The following is a 19,606-nucleotide window of genomic DNA, read 5'->3' on the forward strand; positions in this document are numbered from 1 at the left end:
ATTCACATATTTACTTACACTTACAGTGTTCTAAGTACAGTAAAACTGTGTGGGTGGGAATGGGAGAGATTTTTGTGACCTCCTTCCTGGAAGCCTGTCTCCTGCTTAGATAAACATCAATGAGAAAAGCTGAAAACAAAAATATTTCTTAGTATCTGTGACGACACTGCCAGAAGGGAGATAAATCCAAAGGACTGAGACAAAATCTCACTCTGCAGATATAGTCCTGAAACCAGAGGAGGGGTGGGTTTTTAATTGAATTATCCAGAGAGATGCTTGAATTTTCTACTCTATTTTTCCCATGTAGATTTAGCCAGAACAAAAATGTATCTTCTGCCAAATTTAACTTCAGAGGCCAGTCTAATGTTTTTTAAGCCTTTCCTATCTACTCCTGTAGCACTCCTTCCGTCTTCCTCCCACCTTGTTATCATAACCTGCTCCTGGCAGAAAGCAGCTGTTGGTCATTTATAATTTCAGGTGAATGTTAAGTCAATACAACAGCTCCTTGAAAGCAGAAGTCCTTGTTTCCTCCAAAATCTTCTCTCACAATAGAATCATCTAGAGAAGGCTCCTGTCTGGACATACACTCTACAAATTTCAGCAATTTAAACACGGCAAAAGTAAGGTCAATGCTCAAATTACAGGGGAAAAAAGCCCACTCACCTACCAGATGCACTTCTAGAGACCACTCAGAGCTCCGCAGTCAACCGAATGAATAGGTTGAGCATTCCAACTAAATTCTCCTCAGCCACAGTCACCTTCACTGAAACTATTCAGACTCCCAGAAACAACTGCTTTGAACAGTTCTTCCATTTTTTCAACCATGACTAATTTCAGTCAGTGGTTTCATAGGCAGAATGGCAGTTCTAAACATTCATGAGGCGTGATTTACAATGTGCTGTGTGTGCTCAGTCGCTCAGTCGTGTCTAACAATTTGCAACCCCATGGCATATAGCCCGCCAGGCTCCTCAGTTCATGGAATTTTCCAGGCAAGAATACTGGAGTAGATGGCCATTTCCTACTCCAGGGTATCTTCCTGACCCAGGAATCGAACCTGTGTCTCCTGCATTGGCAGGCAGACTCTTTACCACTACACCCCCTGGGAAGCCCTGATTTACAATAATTCACCCTTATATTTCACAAATCAGCTACAAAGGCTGTTGTTCATGAAAATGTTTATAGTTTCTCATAGTAACAGACCAGGCTCCAAGTAACAACCTAGAATCTCTGCTGCTCTGCTCTGCTAAGTCGCTTCAGTCGTGTCTGACTCTATGCGACCCCATAGACGGCAGTCCACCAGGCTTCCCCATCCCTGGGATTCTCCAGGCAAGGACACTGGAATGGGTTGCCATTTCCTTCTCCAATGCATGAAAGTGAAAAGTGAAAGTGAAGTCGCTCAGTCGTGTCCAACTCTTAGCGACCCCATGGACTGCAGCCTACCAGGCTCCGCCATCCATGGGATTTTCCAGGCAAGAGGATAGTATAGTAAATATAAAATATTGGAGGGGGGGTAATTTAAAGACTTGTAAGACCTCTTAGCATATTAAAAAGCAGAGACATTACTTTGCCAACAAAGGTCCATCTAATCAAGGCTATGGTTTTTCCAGTAGTCATGTATGGATGTGAGAGTTGGACTGTGAAGAAGGCTGAGCACCGAAGAATTGATGCTTTTGAACTGTGGTGTTGGAGAAGACTCTTGAGAGTCCCTTGGACTGCAAGGAGATCCAACCTGTCCATTCTAAAGGAGATCAGTCCTGGGTGTCCTTTGGAAGGAAAGATGCTAAAGCGGAAACTCCAGTACTTTGGCTACCTCATGCAAATAGTTGACTCACTGGAAAAGACTCTGATGCTGGGAGGGATTGGGGGCAGGAGGAGAAGGGGACGACAGAGGATGAGATGGCTGGATGGCATCACTGAATCAATGGACATGAGTTTGAGTGAACTCCAGGAGTTGGTGATGGACAGGGAGGCCTGGCGTGCTGTGATTCATGGGGTCGCAGAGAGTCGGACACGACTGAGCGACTGAACTGAACTGAACTGAACTGAAGACCTCTTAGAGCCATCCTCAGACAAGACTCAGAGAAGTAGAGAAAAAAAAAGGGGGGGGGGATATTAATCTGAATTTGAACTACTAAAACACATCGGGGAGTAGTTTTAATATTAGTAGACTAATATTCCACTGCTAGATTTATTCAGTGTCTCTAAAGTGTAGGAAAAGCCTTGGTTATTTAAGAATTTTGGGTGTTTGGAATCTGGATAAATAGTATTTAATGTTCTTTGGATGTCCAATAGTGACTTTCAGCCAAAATACATTCTCAAGTTGATTTTCATGCTTCTAGTGGCCTCAAGGGAAAGGAAAGCTATATTTTAATTGAACATTGAATACTGGGTCCCTGCAATAGGCCTTTGGAAGGGAGTGGAAAAGAATGGTGGGGGGACCACTTCTGGATGGCTTCCCAGGTGGCACTAATGGTAAAGAACCCACCTGCCAACACAGGAGACATAAGAGACACAGGTTTGATCCCTAGATCAGGAAGATCTGCAGTAAGAAATGGCAACCCATTCCAGTATTCTTGCCTGGAAATTTTCATGGGTAGAGGAGCCTGATAGGCTATAGACCCTGGGGTCACAGAGAGTCGGATACGACTGAAACAAATTAGCAGGCAAAGAGCTGTCAGGAAAAGGGCCATGAATGAGGCCGAGGTGATGTGAAGGGTGAGCACTATCGCAGAACTTTGGGTGCTCCAAGAGTCAGAGGCCCAGTGTGTGTGCCACAAGACACCTTGGGAGCAGCAGCACAAGGCTGCACCCATTGGACAAGCCTATACAACAGGATGGCCTCCTGCAGGGTGTAGGGAGCTCCATCCACCCAGCCAAGCTCCACCAGACCCTTCTGCAGGGGGCAGGCTCCAAGCTCCTAGCCTCACTGCCTGGCTCACGCCCAGCAGTCCCCACAAGGTCCAAGACAAGAGCCTCATTCCATTTGGTTTCCTGAGTCGTGGTCTCTTTCTGCCTTTAAAATAGCAGAAACGACCCCACCTAGCCCCCAGGTTTCTGTCTTTGCTGCAAACCCATGTTGTAATGGACATGACACCATCAGTCAATACAAGGGATCTTAAGCAAAGCCATATAAATGTGCCTCACATTTAATCATTATTTTTCTTAGTCGTCCCTCCAAAAGCTATGAGGTGGGTCATGTGAGCACGTTCCCTCCTTAAGAGGAAACAGGAACCAAGGAAAATGAACCAAAGAAAACTGAAGACAGAAAATGGAGCTAGAAATGAAGAAATCTCTCTGCTTAGGGCTACTTCTCAAAAGACAGAGGCTGTAGAGCCATCAAAATAATAAACACTTGGTTGCAAAATACTGAGTTGTAATTAGCTAGTGCTATGCTGAGTTGCTCAGTTGTGTCTGACTCTTTGCAACCCCATGGACTGTAGCCCACCGGACTCCTCTGTCCTTGGGGATTCTCCAGGCAGGAATACTGGCGTGGGTTGCCATGCCCTTCTCCAGGGGATCTTCCCTACCCAGGGATCGAACCTAGGTCTCCTGCACTGAAGGCGGATTCTTTACAGTCTGAGCCACCAGGGAAGCCCAATTAGCTAGTAAGTTAGCACAACCAAATTATGACAAGCAAGTGACGATGTACTAATATATTGTTTTAGTATTCAAGTATAGAAATTTTCATTCTAAATTTAAGAATCTACTTAACCCTTTTTGATATTCACCTCTTTCTCCCCTTCCATATACATTAAGAACATAATTCAGGGAGATAATCCATCTTTATTAGGAGAAAAAAGATTCAAAAACAGTCCCTCAAACACAAATGTCTTCCTTCTCTAAATCCTAGGACATTGTGTCAATGTCATTTATCCAGCAATTAATTTTTTTTTGTCCATACTTTGTCTTTTTTTTTAACTTTTCACCCCTATAAAGAATTGTCTTGTCTCCTTAACTAGACTATAAGTTTCCCAAAAGCAGGGCTTTTTTTCTAATATTTTCATATCTCTTCTGAAGCTCCTAATATCCAATATATAATAGCAATCCAATAAAAATATGCTGAACTTTCTGACATTTGCAATTAAATGGGAGAGTGGAAGGCCCAATTAATACCCTAAAATATGTAATCTGTGGGAAATACACAACAATTTTTAACATTATTCTTTTGGATTTGCTTTATTAGTGAGATTCAGATGAAGCCCCTCTTCCCTGTTCATCTCTTTGCAAGGCTTTAACTCACAACTATAACTCTCAGACCTTAGGCTCCAGGCCAGAGGTCTCTCCATGTTTTCTAGGCTGTTATTACTAACAGCTGCTTGGACCTTCCAAAGGTGGTCCAAGTTCACCATATCTAAACCCAAATGTATCATTCTGTGCATCCAAGCCCACGCTTCTCTCTGTGGTCTCTAACAAGGCAAAGACACCAAACTCACTAAGACATATGAGGCAAAACAAACTTGGAAGACAACTTCTCTCTCTTTCTTTCTCTCTGCTCTTTTCTAGTGTCAAAGATGCCTCCTATTCTTTCCTCCTTGGTGGTACTACCATCACTGAAGAATCTTCTCCAACTCATCTCCAGGCCTCAAGTCTCTTCTCCAATCTGTTCTCCAGACTTCTTCCAGAATAGCCATCTTAAAATTCAAATCTCCTTTTGTTACCCTCTAGCTTAAAGTCTCTTAACACTGCCTTAGAACTTAAGGAATAAAATGTAAAGTCCTTGAAATTACATGCATCCCAAAAAAAGATTCTCTGAAAGATGAATGGAGAGTGACCGGGAAAACATTTGTATGTGTGTATAATGTGCTCAAATGGCAAACCATTCAATATTCTTGCCTGGAAAATCTCATAGACAAAGTAGCCTGGAGGGCTACGGTCTATAAGGTCGCAAAGAATCCGACACGACTGAAACAGCTTAGCACACACACACAATGTATGCAAATACCTGCCTCCTTAAACTATGAGCATGTATAGTTTTGAATAAACCAAAAATAAATTTTTTAAAAATTCCATGTGTCACTGCCTGGCCCCTGCCTTCCTTTCCAATTTTATCCCTCCCTCCTCCCATCCCTCTGTACCTTGGCACACTGTTACCTCCACTTACTAGCTTTATCTATCCCTCAATATTGTACTTGATGAGCTGCCAGAGGATACCTCACAGTTACCTTTTAAAGAAAAATATCTAAGGTCTTACACAGGGAGGGTAACCCTGTTTCTTGGACAGCTGATGGACCAGGGACCAATGTGGGGGCCCACTGCCTCCAAGGTGAGCTGGGAGATTTCCCTCCAATAGCTCCATGTTGAATGACTGCAACTAGACTCAAACGCACTCTCTCCCTTGGGATTACAGTAAAAGGTGAGCGCAGGGAAAGGCACTGAACTCAGGCTGTATTCCTAGTAAGTAGGCACAGCTTCTCCAGTGGTCCATAAAAACAGCTCAGAATTCTGAACTGATTTATTCTGGACTGACTGGATGACTCCCTGTTTTCCTTATATCACTGCAAAAGGCTAACATGAATGAAAGAAATCTGTGCGTGTTTCCTCCTCGTGACTCCAAGGACTCTGCTCACATTGTCGGCAGCTCACTGCTCACACCTTCTCTGGCCCTCCCAGGAGGAAGTGGCTCCCCGCACATCCCTTTGTAACTACAGTCAACACTTCCAGGTGTTCATCTCTTTAGCTATAGCCTTATAGCTTATCTACTTTGGCATACCCAGAGTTTATCAAAGTAACTGGCACATAATAGATTCTCAGTAAATGTTAAGTGACTAAACTTCTGAACAGCTGCCTGACCATTGATGACCCTATTTTAAAAAAATGTCAGATGAGTAGAAAGAAAATACAGAATGAGAAGGCTTTATTAAATGAGAAATATGAAACCAAAGATCTGGGCATCTTTGCCTACGGATCCCCCCGCTACCCCCTGGCCTACTTTTGATGTATAGTTTGGAAAAGTCACTTAAGTTCTCTGTACCTCAGTGGGGTTTTAGTGAAGACTTTCAGAGACCCCAAACTCAAAGGAGTCTAAGCAGGAACAGAGCCTGATGGATTCATGTAGCTGGGACAGCAGACTGAACCAGATAAACAACTGTAGGAATGGGGAAATGTGGGAGCAGACCCAGGGATTTTCACTCCTTCTTCTCCCCTCTGCTTCTCTGTAAGTGTTGGCCTGTCTCCAATCATTGAAACGTCCTCTCCATGCAGTAAGAAATGAACCCAGCAGCAACCACCAGGAGAACCCAGAAAAAGGCAAAGCAGCACTCTCCCTTGGCCAATAGAGAATCTCAGTGGAGGACTCTACTGCTTGGGTTCTGTGCCACACTTGAGAATGACCACTGTTGGCAGAAAGGCAAAAATTCGATGATTGGCCAATCTGGCATCTTGAGCCCATGGGGACCCGGGAGCAGGGAGTAGGCAAAGGAGTGAGGGGACAGGGTCTACTGCCATAATGGGGGGCGGGGCGGTGGCGGGGGAAGCATGCTGAATAGACAGAAACAATAATTCCAGTCTGTGACCCTAATAACCATACATTTGGGGAAACTTCAGTAACCAAAACAGACCCCCAAAATACTATACCTTCATGAAACTTGTATTTTAGTTGGAAGAAAGAGACAATAAACATAAGAAATCATATCTCCATTTATATTCATAATACTATTTTAGATAATGTGAAAAAAGCGTCAATCATCTTCACAGAGTATTATGTAAGCATAACATTTATTTTATTGACTACCTCATAGTTGGGCAAAACAAACACACAATGGCTTAATTACCATTGTGACAATAAATGCCAAAAAATAAGTGAAACCTGTTCTCTTGCCCTCAATTTAAAAAAAAGAGAGAGAGAGAGCGCCCTTTTGTCATCATATAACAAGACAAACTCTTGGTTGGGACCCAAGGTACAAGTTATGACTCAAACCCAGAGCACCGTGAGGCTCCCCCTCATCACCAGAGGAAGCAAGTGCACTCATCATGTTTTCCCTGACTGGAAGATTCTCTAACAAAACAGCCATTGGGTGGGGCCCTTAACAATTCGACCCACACTCCTACAGAGGAAAGAGCAAGACAACAGCACTTGGGGGACAGCTCAGGAAACAGAAACACTCACACAAAAAGGCTCTTCTCAGAAACACAAGACGACAGCACCCCCCAGACAGATGTAATTAAGAAGGCTCAGGTGTAGAGTGTGTGTTCCCTTCCGGCTTGGAGAGATGTGAGCATGTGTAGGAGAGGGCTATGGGGGCTGCTGAGGAACATCGCCCCCTCCTGGAACCACAGATGGCCTCCACACAGTGGTGGGCAGCACCGCCCTCAAGGGAAGAGGGACTTGTCATAATAAACACCTGGGCTTGCAGGGTTTTGTCATCTCAGCGGTGGTAGATAGTGCTTAAAATTCACTTTTCCAATATTTGATGTACTATTAGTATGCGGAGGATGTTACAAGGTTAGATTAAGAGTTCTTCCTAATTCTTTCCTAGAGAAATACGTCAAACAGTCCTAGCTTTCAAATATGTATTGGTAATTTACTATAGACCCCATAGTATTTGTAGGCACTGGAGATACTTCAGTAACCAAAACAGACCAAAAAAAAAAAAAAGAACTATGTCCTCAGGGAACATATATTTTAGTTGGAGGAAGTAAACATAACAAATAAACATATAGTGTCAAGATAGTGAAACATGCTAAAGAAAAAAGTAGAGTGCAGAAAGGGGGATGTGTGGGGCTTATAATATATAGAGGATCATCCCCTATATTCTCTGCACTGTAGATTCTTGGCAATAATCCTCTTGCTGCTGGTAAAGACCACTCCAGACCAGTGCAGAAAAGAGGAGAGATAAGGGGAGGAAACAAGAGAACCTAGCTAAATGTAAGCCTTGGCCTTCCCAACTTTCCACCTTAGTTTAGATTCCTGTGCCCAACCTGGGCAATGATGTTAATTAAACCCACCACCCATCTAGTTCATGAACTATTGTGTTGATAGTATCATGTGACCTATAAGCTTATAATCTTCGTTTTCAATATTGAAAAGTTTACCTCTGAGTCTTCATGCTTCTTTCATCACATATTGAGTAAGTACCTACTATGTACCAAACCTTGTTCTAGGCACTAGAGGTTACAGCAGTGAGCAAGACACGCACGGTCACCACCCTAAAGAACTTGCATTTTAATTGAGGAGATGAAAAATTCAAAAATTGATTCAATAAGCAAGATACTTAGAAGAAGGAGACAGATGCCAGTGAACAGTCCAGGCAGGAGATGATCAAGTCCTGAACTTAGATGGCTCTCAAATGAGCTGAACCAAATTCCTGACTATCTCTGGTCATGTATAAAGCCCCTACTATAGGGTATCATGATAATAAATTGGTGTAAAAATCCAACTATGGCTATTGAGTCTTTCTAAAATGTGGAAGAGCAGCTTCTTTTCTCTTATTGTTAATGCACTGTGCAGACAGATAGATACACATCTTCCCATCTTCTAATGTTTCTATTTTGTTAACCGCAGAAGTGTTATTCCAAGTTGTGTAAAAAATCATGTGCTTTGGTCTCCAGAATCTTTAGCAACTTATTATAGCACTACTGTTTTGTTTTGAAGTGGTAGTAAGAACCATAACAGTAGTAAAAAAATAATCTCATAACAATAGTAACATGTCCTTTTTCAAATTAGAACATGAAGTTACAGATCTCCTGGGACTGCTGCTGAGCAGGATGTTTCAGCGGGAAGGGTAAAAAGAGAGGGACTCAAAAACACATGCTTGGAAAAGAATCAACCCACACCTTTTATGTTCAAAAGTACAGGGTGCTGGGTAAACATGAGACATGAAAACAAAAATGCAGATACATCACACCCCAACAATCTGGGGAGAGAAGCCTAACTGATGAAACAGAGCAAGTTACGAGACAGTGTGTTCATTCCAAGCTCCAATGACTTGTTCATATAAATTTCCCACCTCAGCCTGGCTGATTTGCCCAAACCCTCTACTCCAACCTGAGTAGCTCTGTTGAGTTGGTTGAAACTGTAAAGCAGCCTAAGAGAAGCAGTTTCTGAGTATGTGCACATGAGTCCCTCCTACTGGGATGGCAAGGAGACCAGCTTGACAACACCTTCACACTGGATATACCAGGGACCCAGACTTTGTGGATGCAACAAACTTTCTGTGTGCTGACCCTCAGTATGATGAGATGGGATGTTCATAACGTAGGACGTGAACTTGTAAACACCTCTGTGAAAGAGGTGCTGCATTGCATGCATCTCAACTGTTGGAAGAGCCTGCCAGCCAAAAAGACAAGATTTCCACATAAGTTTACAGCCTCTGCTTGCAGCAGCCAAACAATCCAAAACTCATGCTACGTGGCATGGTTTCCCATTTAGATCAATGGCAATGAAACTCACTCTATTACTGATGGAAGGGCTCTTACAAAGTGCACTTTAAATAGGGATGCCTTAAAGAAACACCTATCTTACTGCTTTCCTTTAGAAACTCTGAATATCCTGGTTGGAATACAGTCTCCCCCAAGATGAAGATAACTCAGATCAGTGCCTTTCTGATTTGTTTTGGGGTATGTGTGTGTGTGTGTACGTGCATAGGCATACGCGTGTGCTTTCAAAAACATAACTACAGCAAAACAACTACGAACGAGCTGGTTTTCCTAAAACTGCCCTTGGTAGGAACAGAGTATCTGGAGAATATACTTGGAGAAAACCTATTTTTTTTTAATCTGCACTAGATATTTGATGGCAAATATCTGGTGGTTATGGAAGGTATCTTTGGAACCTACCAGGTCAATTGAGAAGCAAGCTGTAACCGTACAGCTGTCACTATAGCTTCCTGACTGGGATAACCAGCAGTTCATTGTTTAAGAAATCTTTTCACAGAAAAAAAAAACATGTACTTTCAGATCACTTCTCCTCAGCACCCAAGAACAGGCAGAACCCAATGAAGTGAATGAAATTCAGAGATCACTGTCCCTCAGTCCAGCTAGAACTCTGGCCACCATATTGAAAACAAATGACCTATTTCAGTGTTCAGATCTTGCTAGGAAACTCCAATATTGTTTCTGAACCCTACTGTCTCCAAAAACAGCCCTTCCTTCCAGTAACTCTTTTCCTGCTAGAAAGAATCCTAAGAAAATATCTGAAGTTGCAGTAGGCTAGGGAGAAGAAGAGGAAGATTTAACAGCCAGAAAGCATATTGAATTTGAACTGTTGGTAAGTTCTTGGACCACCTGCCAAGGTGTCTGCAAGCATTTTCCAGAGAACAACTCTTCCTTTGATTAAAAATCTGTGATCTGAGTCCCCAAACTTTTCTCCCCTGATCAATTTTAAAAGAAAAAGAAATATTTCCGTGAATATTGAGCTATACTGTAAGTGAAATCTAAGGACATCTCCCCTTCCCTAAAGAAAGCATGACTTGGAAACAGCAAGGCATTCTACAGCACTCAGAAAGACACGTCTCATTGTTGAAAGAAAGGCAGCAGTGACTGTAATTAACTAGGAAGCGGTTGTGGAACTTCTCCCGCTGTATTTAAAGGGCCATGTAGGAGTGAGGGTGAGCAGTCGTGACCGGGGCTGTGTAGTTAAAATACAGATGAGAGAGGGAAATGGGGCAAGAGAAGTAAACAGGTTTACTTACAGCCCTCGGAGCCGAAGCCAGATTTTCTCGATCTGTTCGGGTTGCAGGTATTTCAGAGAGTTGCTCTCAAATTCTTCAATCTCCTTGGTGGGCGACTCCATAGCTGCAGGTTATCACACTGGGAGTGAGGCCCGAGTGAGTTTGGGCTGTCCCTCCCGCCTCCTCGCCCAGTCCAGCCCTCTAGCTCCAGCCCGGCGCCGCGCGTCTGCCTCACTTTCTGCGTGCGCTCCCCTTTCTGCGCCCCCGAAATCCTGGCTTAAAGCGGGCCCGGAGAGCCGGCGACCCTGGGCCCAGATGCCCCCCGGAGGCAGCTGCGGGAACCAGCCACGCTCCCGGGCTAGTGCCAAGGGTAGGAATTGTGCTTTTGCTCTAGGGGAAAGCACCTCGGACCAACTCGTATTCTTTTTTTTTTTTTTTTTTGTCCTCAAACACAAAGCCGCGGGAGCGAACCGTGTGGCAGCTGGATTGGAGGGGAAAGGGAGGACCCAGAAGGGAAGAGAGGCGGCGAGGAGGGAGAAAGTGAGAAGGGGAAAGCGGGGAGAGGGATGAGCCCAGAAGGAGCCAGCGTGGGGCCGGTCTGTCTGAGCCTGAGGCCGCACACCCTGGCTGCGCCAGCGCCCCCTGCCCTGGGGCGCCCCGAGGCTCCCCCTCCCGGTCCCTCTCTCCCTGCCCCGCTGCCTTCACGCCCCTTCTCTGTTTTCTGTCACTTACCAGCAGCTCTGCTGACAAGCGAGAAAACTGACAACTGCGAAGAGTCGTCTGCGAGCGCGCAGGGGCCGGCGTCAGGTCTGGCACCCGCGGGCGCGAAGGGAGGGGCGCGCGGAGCACTGCCGTCTGCGGGGCACAAGCTCGCGGGGCTCCAGCCCCGCACCCGGAGACCCGCGCGCGCCAGGGCGGCCCGCCGCGGCGCAGGGCCCCCAGCCCCGCGTGCCGATGGCTCCCGGAGCCCGCACAAAATGAATAGCACGGCTCCACACTCGGAAATCCCAGGAAACCGAGGTCTGTGTCCTCCCCGGCGGCTGGTGGGGCAAACAGCCAAGGTGAGGTTCCGCGGAGTTCGTGCTTGGAGCTTTCATTCACAGCGCTCACTTCCACGCCTGCCAGAGAGCCGGTTCCATTTTGAAATATTAAAGCAGTTGACAGGGACTAAAGTAACCACACATCACACTTAGAAAGTCTCAATATATTCTCCTCCCCGCCGCCAAAAAATGGTGTGAAAAAAGGAAAATATAAACAAAAGTAAGGCGGTAGTAGTTTCCACTGACAGACTCTCAAAGGGTCCCTGCAGGGCTGTGCTGGGCAGATGCTGACAGTGGAGAGGAGTTTCAGCTCAGGAGGCTACAACTCAGTATCTGAGTCCCCCGAGGTCATTCACAATGTCAACAAAGTGAATTGCTCAAACAGAATGGGATCAGGTATGCAGTAAGGGGAGGAGGGAAAGAAGGGAAAGTCGCTCAGTCGTGTCTTTTCGACTCTTTTCGACCCTATGGACTCTACAGTCCATGGAATTCTCCAGGCCAGAATACTGGAGAGGGTATCCTTTCCCTTCTCCAGGGGATCGTCCCAACCCAATGATCGAACCCAGGTGTCCTGCATTGCAGACGGATTCTTTACCAGCTGAGCCACAAGGGGAGGCGGGAGGTGGGATTCAAAAAGAGACCAAAGAGAAAAAGAAAGACTCTGACAATTTGATTTCAGCCCTGACGTCACAGACTGGTGGTCAAACTCCCTTCTAAATGCAGCCACCATCACTTCCCAGGGGCCATGTCAAACCTGGGACTCAGGGCTCCTGAGATTCAAGACACAGCTTGCCCCCATAATGGTATTTTCCTCCACTGGCAGTTAATGATTCTTCTAGTTACACTCCCAGTATTCTTTTTCTGTCCATCAGATATTTGCCTGCTTCTCAAAATTAAGATAAATGTAAAGGTGAGAACTAGCTTTTCTCCATTGCTCAAGTAAAATTCCATTCAAGTGGCCTTGATAAAGAAAAATTTAAGAGTGTTTAAATCCTAAATGCTCATCCATTGGGAAGTGGGCATTTATTTTCCAGAAATTAGAGTTAAGAGTGATGAGGATGGCAAGGCTGGCCCCATTCATTCCAGTGGAAAAGGTATCTGCTTCAAGGTGAGATGACAGAACTTTTTGACTGAAAAGGACTCACACACTCACCTACAACAATCTTAAGTCACCTCATTAAACTTGGTCCTTAAGGAGTTTCTGGAAGCACTTACAGTTCCACTGAGTTAAAGGCAAAGGTAGCATTAAGCAGTCAACATATTAACATAAAATTCATTTACCTAAATGAAACCAATTTACTCACCCACTGTCACCAAGCTCAGAACAATGACCTGGTGGAATTGGACATTAAGAGGTTATTTTAATGACTTGTTTGGGGGATACAGAACAGTGTATGATACCCAAATGGAGTTCCCATCAGACTGTATACCTTGGGCAAACTCCTATCATAATATGGAAGCACAGTAATGATAATTGTTGTTGTTGTTAAGTCACTTCAGTCATGTCCGACTCTGTGCGATCCCATAGACAGCAGCCTACCAGGCTCCCCAGTCCCTGGGATTCTCCAGGTAAGAACACTGGAGTGGGTTGCCATTTCCTTCTCCAATGCATGAAAGTGAAAAGCAAAAGTGAAGTCGCTCAGTCGTGTCCGACTCTTCACGACCCCATGGACTGCAGCCTACCAGGCTCTTCCGTCCATATATTAGTGAGCATATATTGAAACTTTCTACGGTCCCAGCCCTGTTCTAAGGGCTCTACACTCACATAATACCAACAACAATATTATAAAGAAAATGCTATTATTATCTCCATTTTATAGTAGAAAACTGAAGCACAAGGAGGTTATCTAAACCTACCAGGAAGAGAACTGAACTGGAAAAGGCCAGAGTTTGAGTTATGACTCATTACCTTATCCAATACAAAACTGTCCCCTTCACAGGATCCCATTTTCCACATCTTTAAAGAATTTATGCAAAAAGTTTTTTATGTCTGTTTCACCTTTATAATTCTATGAGGTCATCTGGAGAGAACTGGGGAGAAGGAATGCTGAAAAGAAAGATGCATATTGCTGAATATATACTTTAACTACATCATGGTTTCTCCAAGGACTGGCCTAGAAAGAAAGGATAGAAGGGAATTTAAAAGGATGATACTCAATTTCCTGCCATCCACCATATTTATGACTTTTTCTTTGTTACTGGGATGTTAATCAAGTCAGAGAAAAGCAAATTTTGGAAGAAAAAGGAAAGAAATAACCTTTCACTTTTAAATAAGCTAATCAGAGAAGGAGGACCAAAAATAGTCTTTATAAGTTTGTGGAGCATGATTTTGTTTCATTTTAGAAAAGTTTTAAAAAAGTAAACATGTATGAGAAAGTTAATAAGGACATAACTTTATTTTAGAGCCAAAGTAGTTTTTGGAGCTGGGGAAACCTTAAAGATAATCTAATTTAGATTATCTTCAAATTCTTTAAGCAATAGAATATTTTATTTCAAATTAATACTTATAAGGGATTTTAATACATACCTCAGATTTAAAAAGTAAAGAAAGAGCTGCTCCTGTTGAATGGGGAAGTAGAGTAATTAGTTCTCAGGGTCAAAGCCCACCTCTGCCTTTTCCATCTTCCATCTCTGAGTAACCAATGCTCCCACTTCACAGATGAGAAAACTGAGGTCAAAGTACCATAAAACACCTCAGGATTCCTTGCTTCTCATTGAAGGCTCTTTCTAAACCACATCAGAAAGAGTTCATCCTCTCTCTGCCTGCAAAATATTACTACTTTTGGATACACTATGTTATTATGTTACTCAGATTTTGTTGTCTCTTTATCTATCACAGACAGGGTATGCTTGCATGCTGTAGGAACACAACATTACAAGCTACAATTTCCACTGGCAACCTTGCTTTGGAGGTCAGTTTCCATGGCAACTTCCTCTCCAAGCTTTTTGAGTATGACCTTTTAGAAAATCTTATATGGTAAAACATCATTAATTAAACATAGATGTGCATATATACATAAATATACATAACATATATATACATACATATAATTGCCAACTTAATAATTCACCAAATCAACCTACCTAAGGAGGTGAAAGACTTATACTCAAAAAGACACTGATGAAAAAACTAAATATGACACAAACAGATGGAAACATATACTGTGTTCTTGGTTTGGAAGAATCAGTATTATTAAAATGACTATACTACCCAAGGCAATCTACAGACTCAATTCTATCCCTATAAAAATATCAATGGTATTTTTCACAGAACTAGAACAAATAAATTTAAAATTTGTATGGAAACACAAAAGTCCCTGAATAGCCAAAACAGTCTTGAGAAAGAACAGAGCTGGAGGAATCATGCTCCCTGACTTCACACAATCTGACAGTAATCAAAAGCCACAGTAATCAAAACAGTATGGCACTGGCACAAAAATAGACACAGAGGTCAATGAACAGGATGAAAAGCCCAGAAATAAACCCATGCGCCTGTGGTCAACTGTATAAAGGAGACAAGAATATACAATGGAGAAAAGACAGTCTCTTCAATAAGTAGTGCTGAGAAAACTGGACAGTTACATGTAAAAGAATGAAATTAGAACATTCTCTAATACTATATACAAAAATAAACTCAAAATGAATTAAAGACCTAAATTTAAGACTGAATACTATAAAATTCCTAGAGGAAAACATAGGCAGAACACTCCTTGACATAAATCACAGAATTTGGGGGGGGGGTGGTGGATCTGTCTCCTAAAATAATGGAAACAAAACCAAAAATAAACAAACAGGACCTAAGCAAACTTGAAAGCTTTTGCATAGCAAAGGAAATCATTGACAAAATGAAAAGACAACCAATTGAATGGGAGCAAATACTTGCAAATGATATGACTGACAAGAGATTAATGTCCAACACATATAAACTCAAGATCAAAAAACAAACAACTAGATTTAAAAATGGGCAGAAAGAAAAACTGAAATGACACTTTTCCAAAGAGGAAAGGAAATGTCTAACAGAACATGAAAAGATGTTCAACATCTCTACTCATCAGGTAAACACAATTCAAAACCATGAGATATCACCTCACACCTATCAAAATGGCTATCACCAAAAAGAATAAAGATAACAATTGGTGGGGAGGACATGAAGAAAAGGGGATCTTTGTGCACTGTTTGTGGGAATGTAAATTGATGCACCCTCTGCATAAAACAGTATGAAGATTTCTCAAGAGACTGAAAATAGAACTACCATATTACCCAGCAGTTCCAGGCATGGGTATCCAAAAAAAAGCAAAAACACTAATTCAAAATATATGTGCACCCCAATGATCAATACAGCATTGCTTACCATTATCAAGGTATGAAGCAAACTAAGTGTCCATCAACAAGTGAATATCTAAAGAAGATGTGATAGACACACACAATGGAATACTACTCAGCCATTAAGAGGAACGAAATTTTGTCCTTTGCAGTGATATGGATGGACTTGGAGGACACTGAGCTAAGTGAAGTAAGTCACACAGAGAAAGGCACTGTGTGATATCTCTTATAGGTGGAATCCAAAAAAAATACAACACACTAGTGAATAAAACCAAAAGGAAGTATACTCACAGATACAAACTAATGGTTTGTTGCAAACCACCAGAACAAACTGGTGGTTACCAGGGTAGAGAGGTGGGGCAATAGAGGGGTGGGGTAGAGGGGATGCAAACTACAGGGTGGAAGATAGGTTACAGGGATGTTCTGTACAACGTGGGGAATGTAGCCAATATTTTGTAACAACTGTAAGTGGAGTATAGCCATTAAAACAAACTGTATAAAAATAAAAACAAAAAATAAGATCTTTGGTTCAGGAATTAAAACAGTTCCCCAAATAGACAAAGAATAACTTAACCTAAGTACCAAAAAACCTCTGCATCATCAGCATTAAGGATCACAAGATCAGAGAGAGTGAGCTCCCTGTACATGGCAGAGTTCAAGCAGAAGCTGCATGACCATCAGACAAGGGAGTAGGAATCAGGCTTTGCAAACATAACAATGACCCCTCAAGGTCCCTTTCACTGTGACAATGTCACAATTCAGTAATAGCCACACTAACCACACCACTACCCTTACTGCTTATTGAGAACAACCATGTGCCAAGCTCCGTGCTAAGCACATCATAGGCTGGCTCACTTTCACCCTCAATGAAACACTTGAGGAGAATTCATTATGCCCATTTACAAGCTCCAATACTTTGGCCAACTGATGCGAAGAGCAGACTCTTTGGAAACAACCCCATTGCTGGGAAAGATAGAAGGCATGAGGGGACGACAGAGGACAAGATGGTTGGATGGAATCACCTACTCAAAGGACATGAGTTTGGGTAAACTCTGGGAGTTGGTGATGGACAGGGAGGCCTGGCGTGCTGCAGTCCATGGGGTTGCAAAGAGTCAGACAAGACTGAGCAACTGAACAACAACATTTACAAGTAAAGACAGAGAGGCTCCCAAAAAGTCTGATCATTTTTGCGAAGATGCACTGCTATAGGGGTAAAGCCAGGTTTTAAATCCAGACCAGAGTGCAAAGTTCTTTTCCCTTAGTTATATCTCCTCCCTGCAGATACATAAAAAGACAAAAGATATATAACAGAGAAGGTGGAGCTGCAGCAGCACAGTTGAGGGGTGGGGCGAATCAAGGAGGTTATATAGTAGAGATAACATCTGAACTGGATCCTGAAGGTGGAAGGTGGATGGAGGCAGGTCATTCTAGAAAGAGGGAACTGTATGGAAAGAGACAGAAGCGTGAGAAAGGGTGGAGTGTCCAGCAATCCACAAACAATTTTATGTAGCTTGACTATAAGTGCGTGACTAAGAGAAGCAAGAGAAAGTGCTGGAGGGGTCAGCCAGACCTGTGTGGTCATGGAAGAAGTCTGGGCTCTCTTCTGTGGATGACAGGGAGCCATGGATGTCTCTATGTAGAGGGAAGCACAGTCACATGTGGAGGGTACTTGCTGCTTGAATATTCATCATATACTGAGGTCAACTCAGGGAAGCTGCCACAGTACTATGCAACAACCACTGGGCAAATGATAACCAGAGCTTACCAAGGAGGATCTGGATAAAGAAAACTGGATAGCTGGATAAAGTCAGGAAAAACACAGGATTATCTCCCATGAATACTCATCTTCTAGCTTTGAGAATATGACCAGTTGCTTTGACCTCCATGAGACAAGCACTGCCCTTGATACATTTTTCATGACTTGCCAATGGCATCATCTAGAGTCTGTTGATGGGGAAATTCTGGAGAAGCCTTTAGGACATCACAAGTAGCACCACTGGGCACAGCAGCCCCTCCTTCCCGCCTACACGGATGTGAGCCAGCCCCCAGGACACACTGTCAACACAGGCTCTTCTCTCCCACGGGCTTTTCTTTCTGGCAAGGGGTCTCTTTGGTAATGATCACACTGCTTTCCCCCTTGATTTCTTCTCTTTTTGGCTTCATAATATGGGGCAGACTCTGTATCAGGAACCACCTCCACCATGAAAATAAAAGGTGCAAAAAGAGAAAGTGGACTGATGAAGCTCAGAGGACCGAGTCTCAGCCCCACATGAAATGTGGCTCATCTATCCAGAGTGTGGCCCAGAAAGCCAGGGAGAGGAGATAGGAGGAGAGACAGGATGGAGTCCCAGGGGTCGTCTGATGTAACCTGCATGTGACCCAGTTTTTGCCCCTCCCTCTGGAAGGATCATTCAGTTGCTCTGACAGGAGAAATTCGTGTCACTCCTCTAGTGGAGGTGACACAGGAACAGGAAAGGACCAGGAGTAGCTTTGAATCACATGTGACCTGGAACAAGACCCTTCTCTTCTCCCGCCAGGGCTGGGTTGGGCTCAGTAACCTCTCAAAACCTGCAGCCTGGTCTGAGCTAACTAAGCTTTTCATGGACCCAAAAAAAGCTGTAGGAAAACCTAGAATCTGGCCCCTGGCTAGATTTGACTATAATAAACAAGGCGGCTAGGTTGGCCAATCGAGTCATCCACCTCCCACGTCTGAACAAAGTGGTCTGAGGGTGACATGTAACTAAAGCAGATCCAGCACTTGGTCCTTTATGGAAAATCTGATGTGGCCTTTGGGAAAAAGAGAGGAAGTCTACTTGTCTTTTCTCTGAGATAACAAGCTAAAAGGCTTGAGATTATCTTGGCCCTGGAGTTATCTTTTTTACCATGTAGAGAGGGTATACCAGAAAAAAAATGACACCAACATAGAGAAAAGCAGACAGAAGAAGTAAAAAAATAAAATGTTACAGGATCTTCTGAGCTCCTTGAGCCTGCTATGCCTACCCATGAACTTTTAACTTATATTAACAAAATAAATACCTTCTACCCCATCCCATGTTGTGTTTTTTTCTTTTTTTTCCACTTAAACTAACCTGAATAAGATTTCTGTCACTGATGACTAAAAGAATCCTAGCAAACACAACTCCTCTCTTAGGTGATTGCTGTAAGGAGTTTTAAGAAAACCTGTATGACCAGTATCTTAAACTCTGAAGGCTCTCATGAGACAATAGTCTCTCCCCTATCTCATCTGTCCAACAGCACATGAAAGAAGGGAAGCTGAAAGGAGATTTTATTTTGATAAAGTCTCTGATTTTATATATATATATATATTTATTATAAATACATAAAAAATAAATTAAATATGATTTCTGGTAAATAAATCAAAAATTGTGTTTCAATAACTTTCTGATAATGGCCTGTCAAAGCACTGCCATATTATACACATTAGCCCCTCCAAAAAAACAACCCTAGAATGAGTGAAACACATATTATTGTTATCCCTAGTTTAGAAATGAAGCGGATGAGGTCTGAGAGGTCTCTCAGCTGCCCTCCAGCTGGACTACCCTCCAGCTAATGGCCGGGAAACGTAACAGCACAAGGCTTCCCTGACTCCTGCCCCCAGTGGCCACCCTGCGTCTC

At 43.2% G+C, this 19,606-nt stretch overlaps 1 protein-coding gene across 15 annotated transcripts in view; it reads right to left on the reverse strand.

Moving 5' to 3' along the window:
- The window catches only part of PDE1C (phosphodiesterase 1C), a 642,269-nt gene that overhangs the window by 317,926 nt on the left and 304,737 nt on the right, over positions 1–19,606 (reverse strand). For 3 of the 15 annotated variants that reach the window (XM_086396473.1, XM_086396471.1, XM_086396474.1), the window contains exons 1-2: positions 11,340–11,754; positions 10,629–10,731 (exon numbers count right to left, since the gene is read on the reverse strand). The exons of 9 other annotated variants lie outside the window; for them this stretch is intronic. In XM_086396473.1, coding sequence (XP_086252599.1) covers positions 10,629–10,729 — 101 coding nt within the window. In that variant the 5' untranslated portion in view covers positions 10,730–10,731; positions 11,340–11,754. Of the gene's footprint in view, positions 1–10,628; positions 11,233–11,339; positions 11,755–19,606 lie in introns of those variants that run through there. 3 more of the 15 variants (XM_086396475.1, XM_086396472.1, XM_086396477.1) reach the window with 1 other exon arrangement.

Source organism: Bos grunniens, chromosome 4 (genome assembly GCF_055505025.1).
Source record: "Bos grunniens cultivar Pamir isolate PY7600 chromosome 4, Bosgru_T2T1.0, whole genome shotgun sequence".
Classification (NCBI taxonomy): domain Eukaryota; kingdom Metazoa; phylum Chordata; class Mammalia; order Artiodactyla; family Bovidae; genus Bos; species Bos grunniens.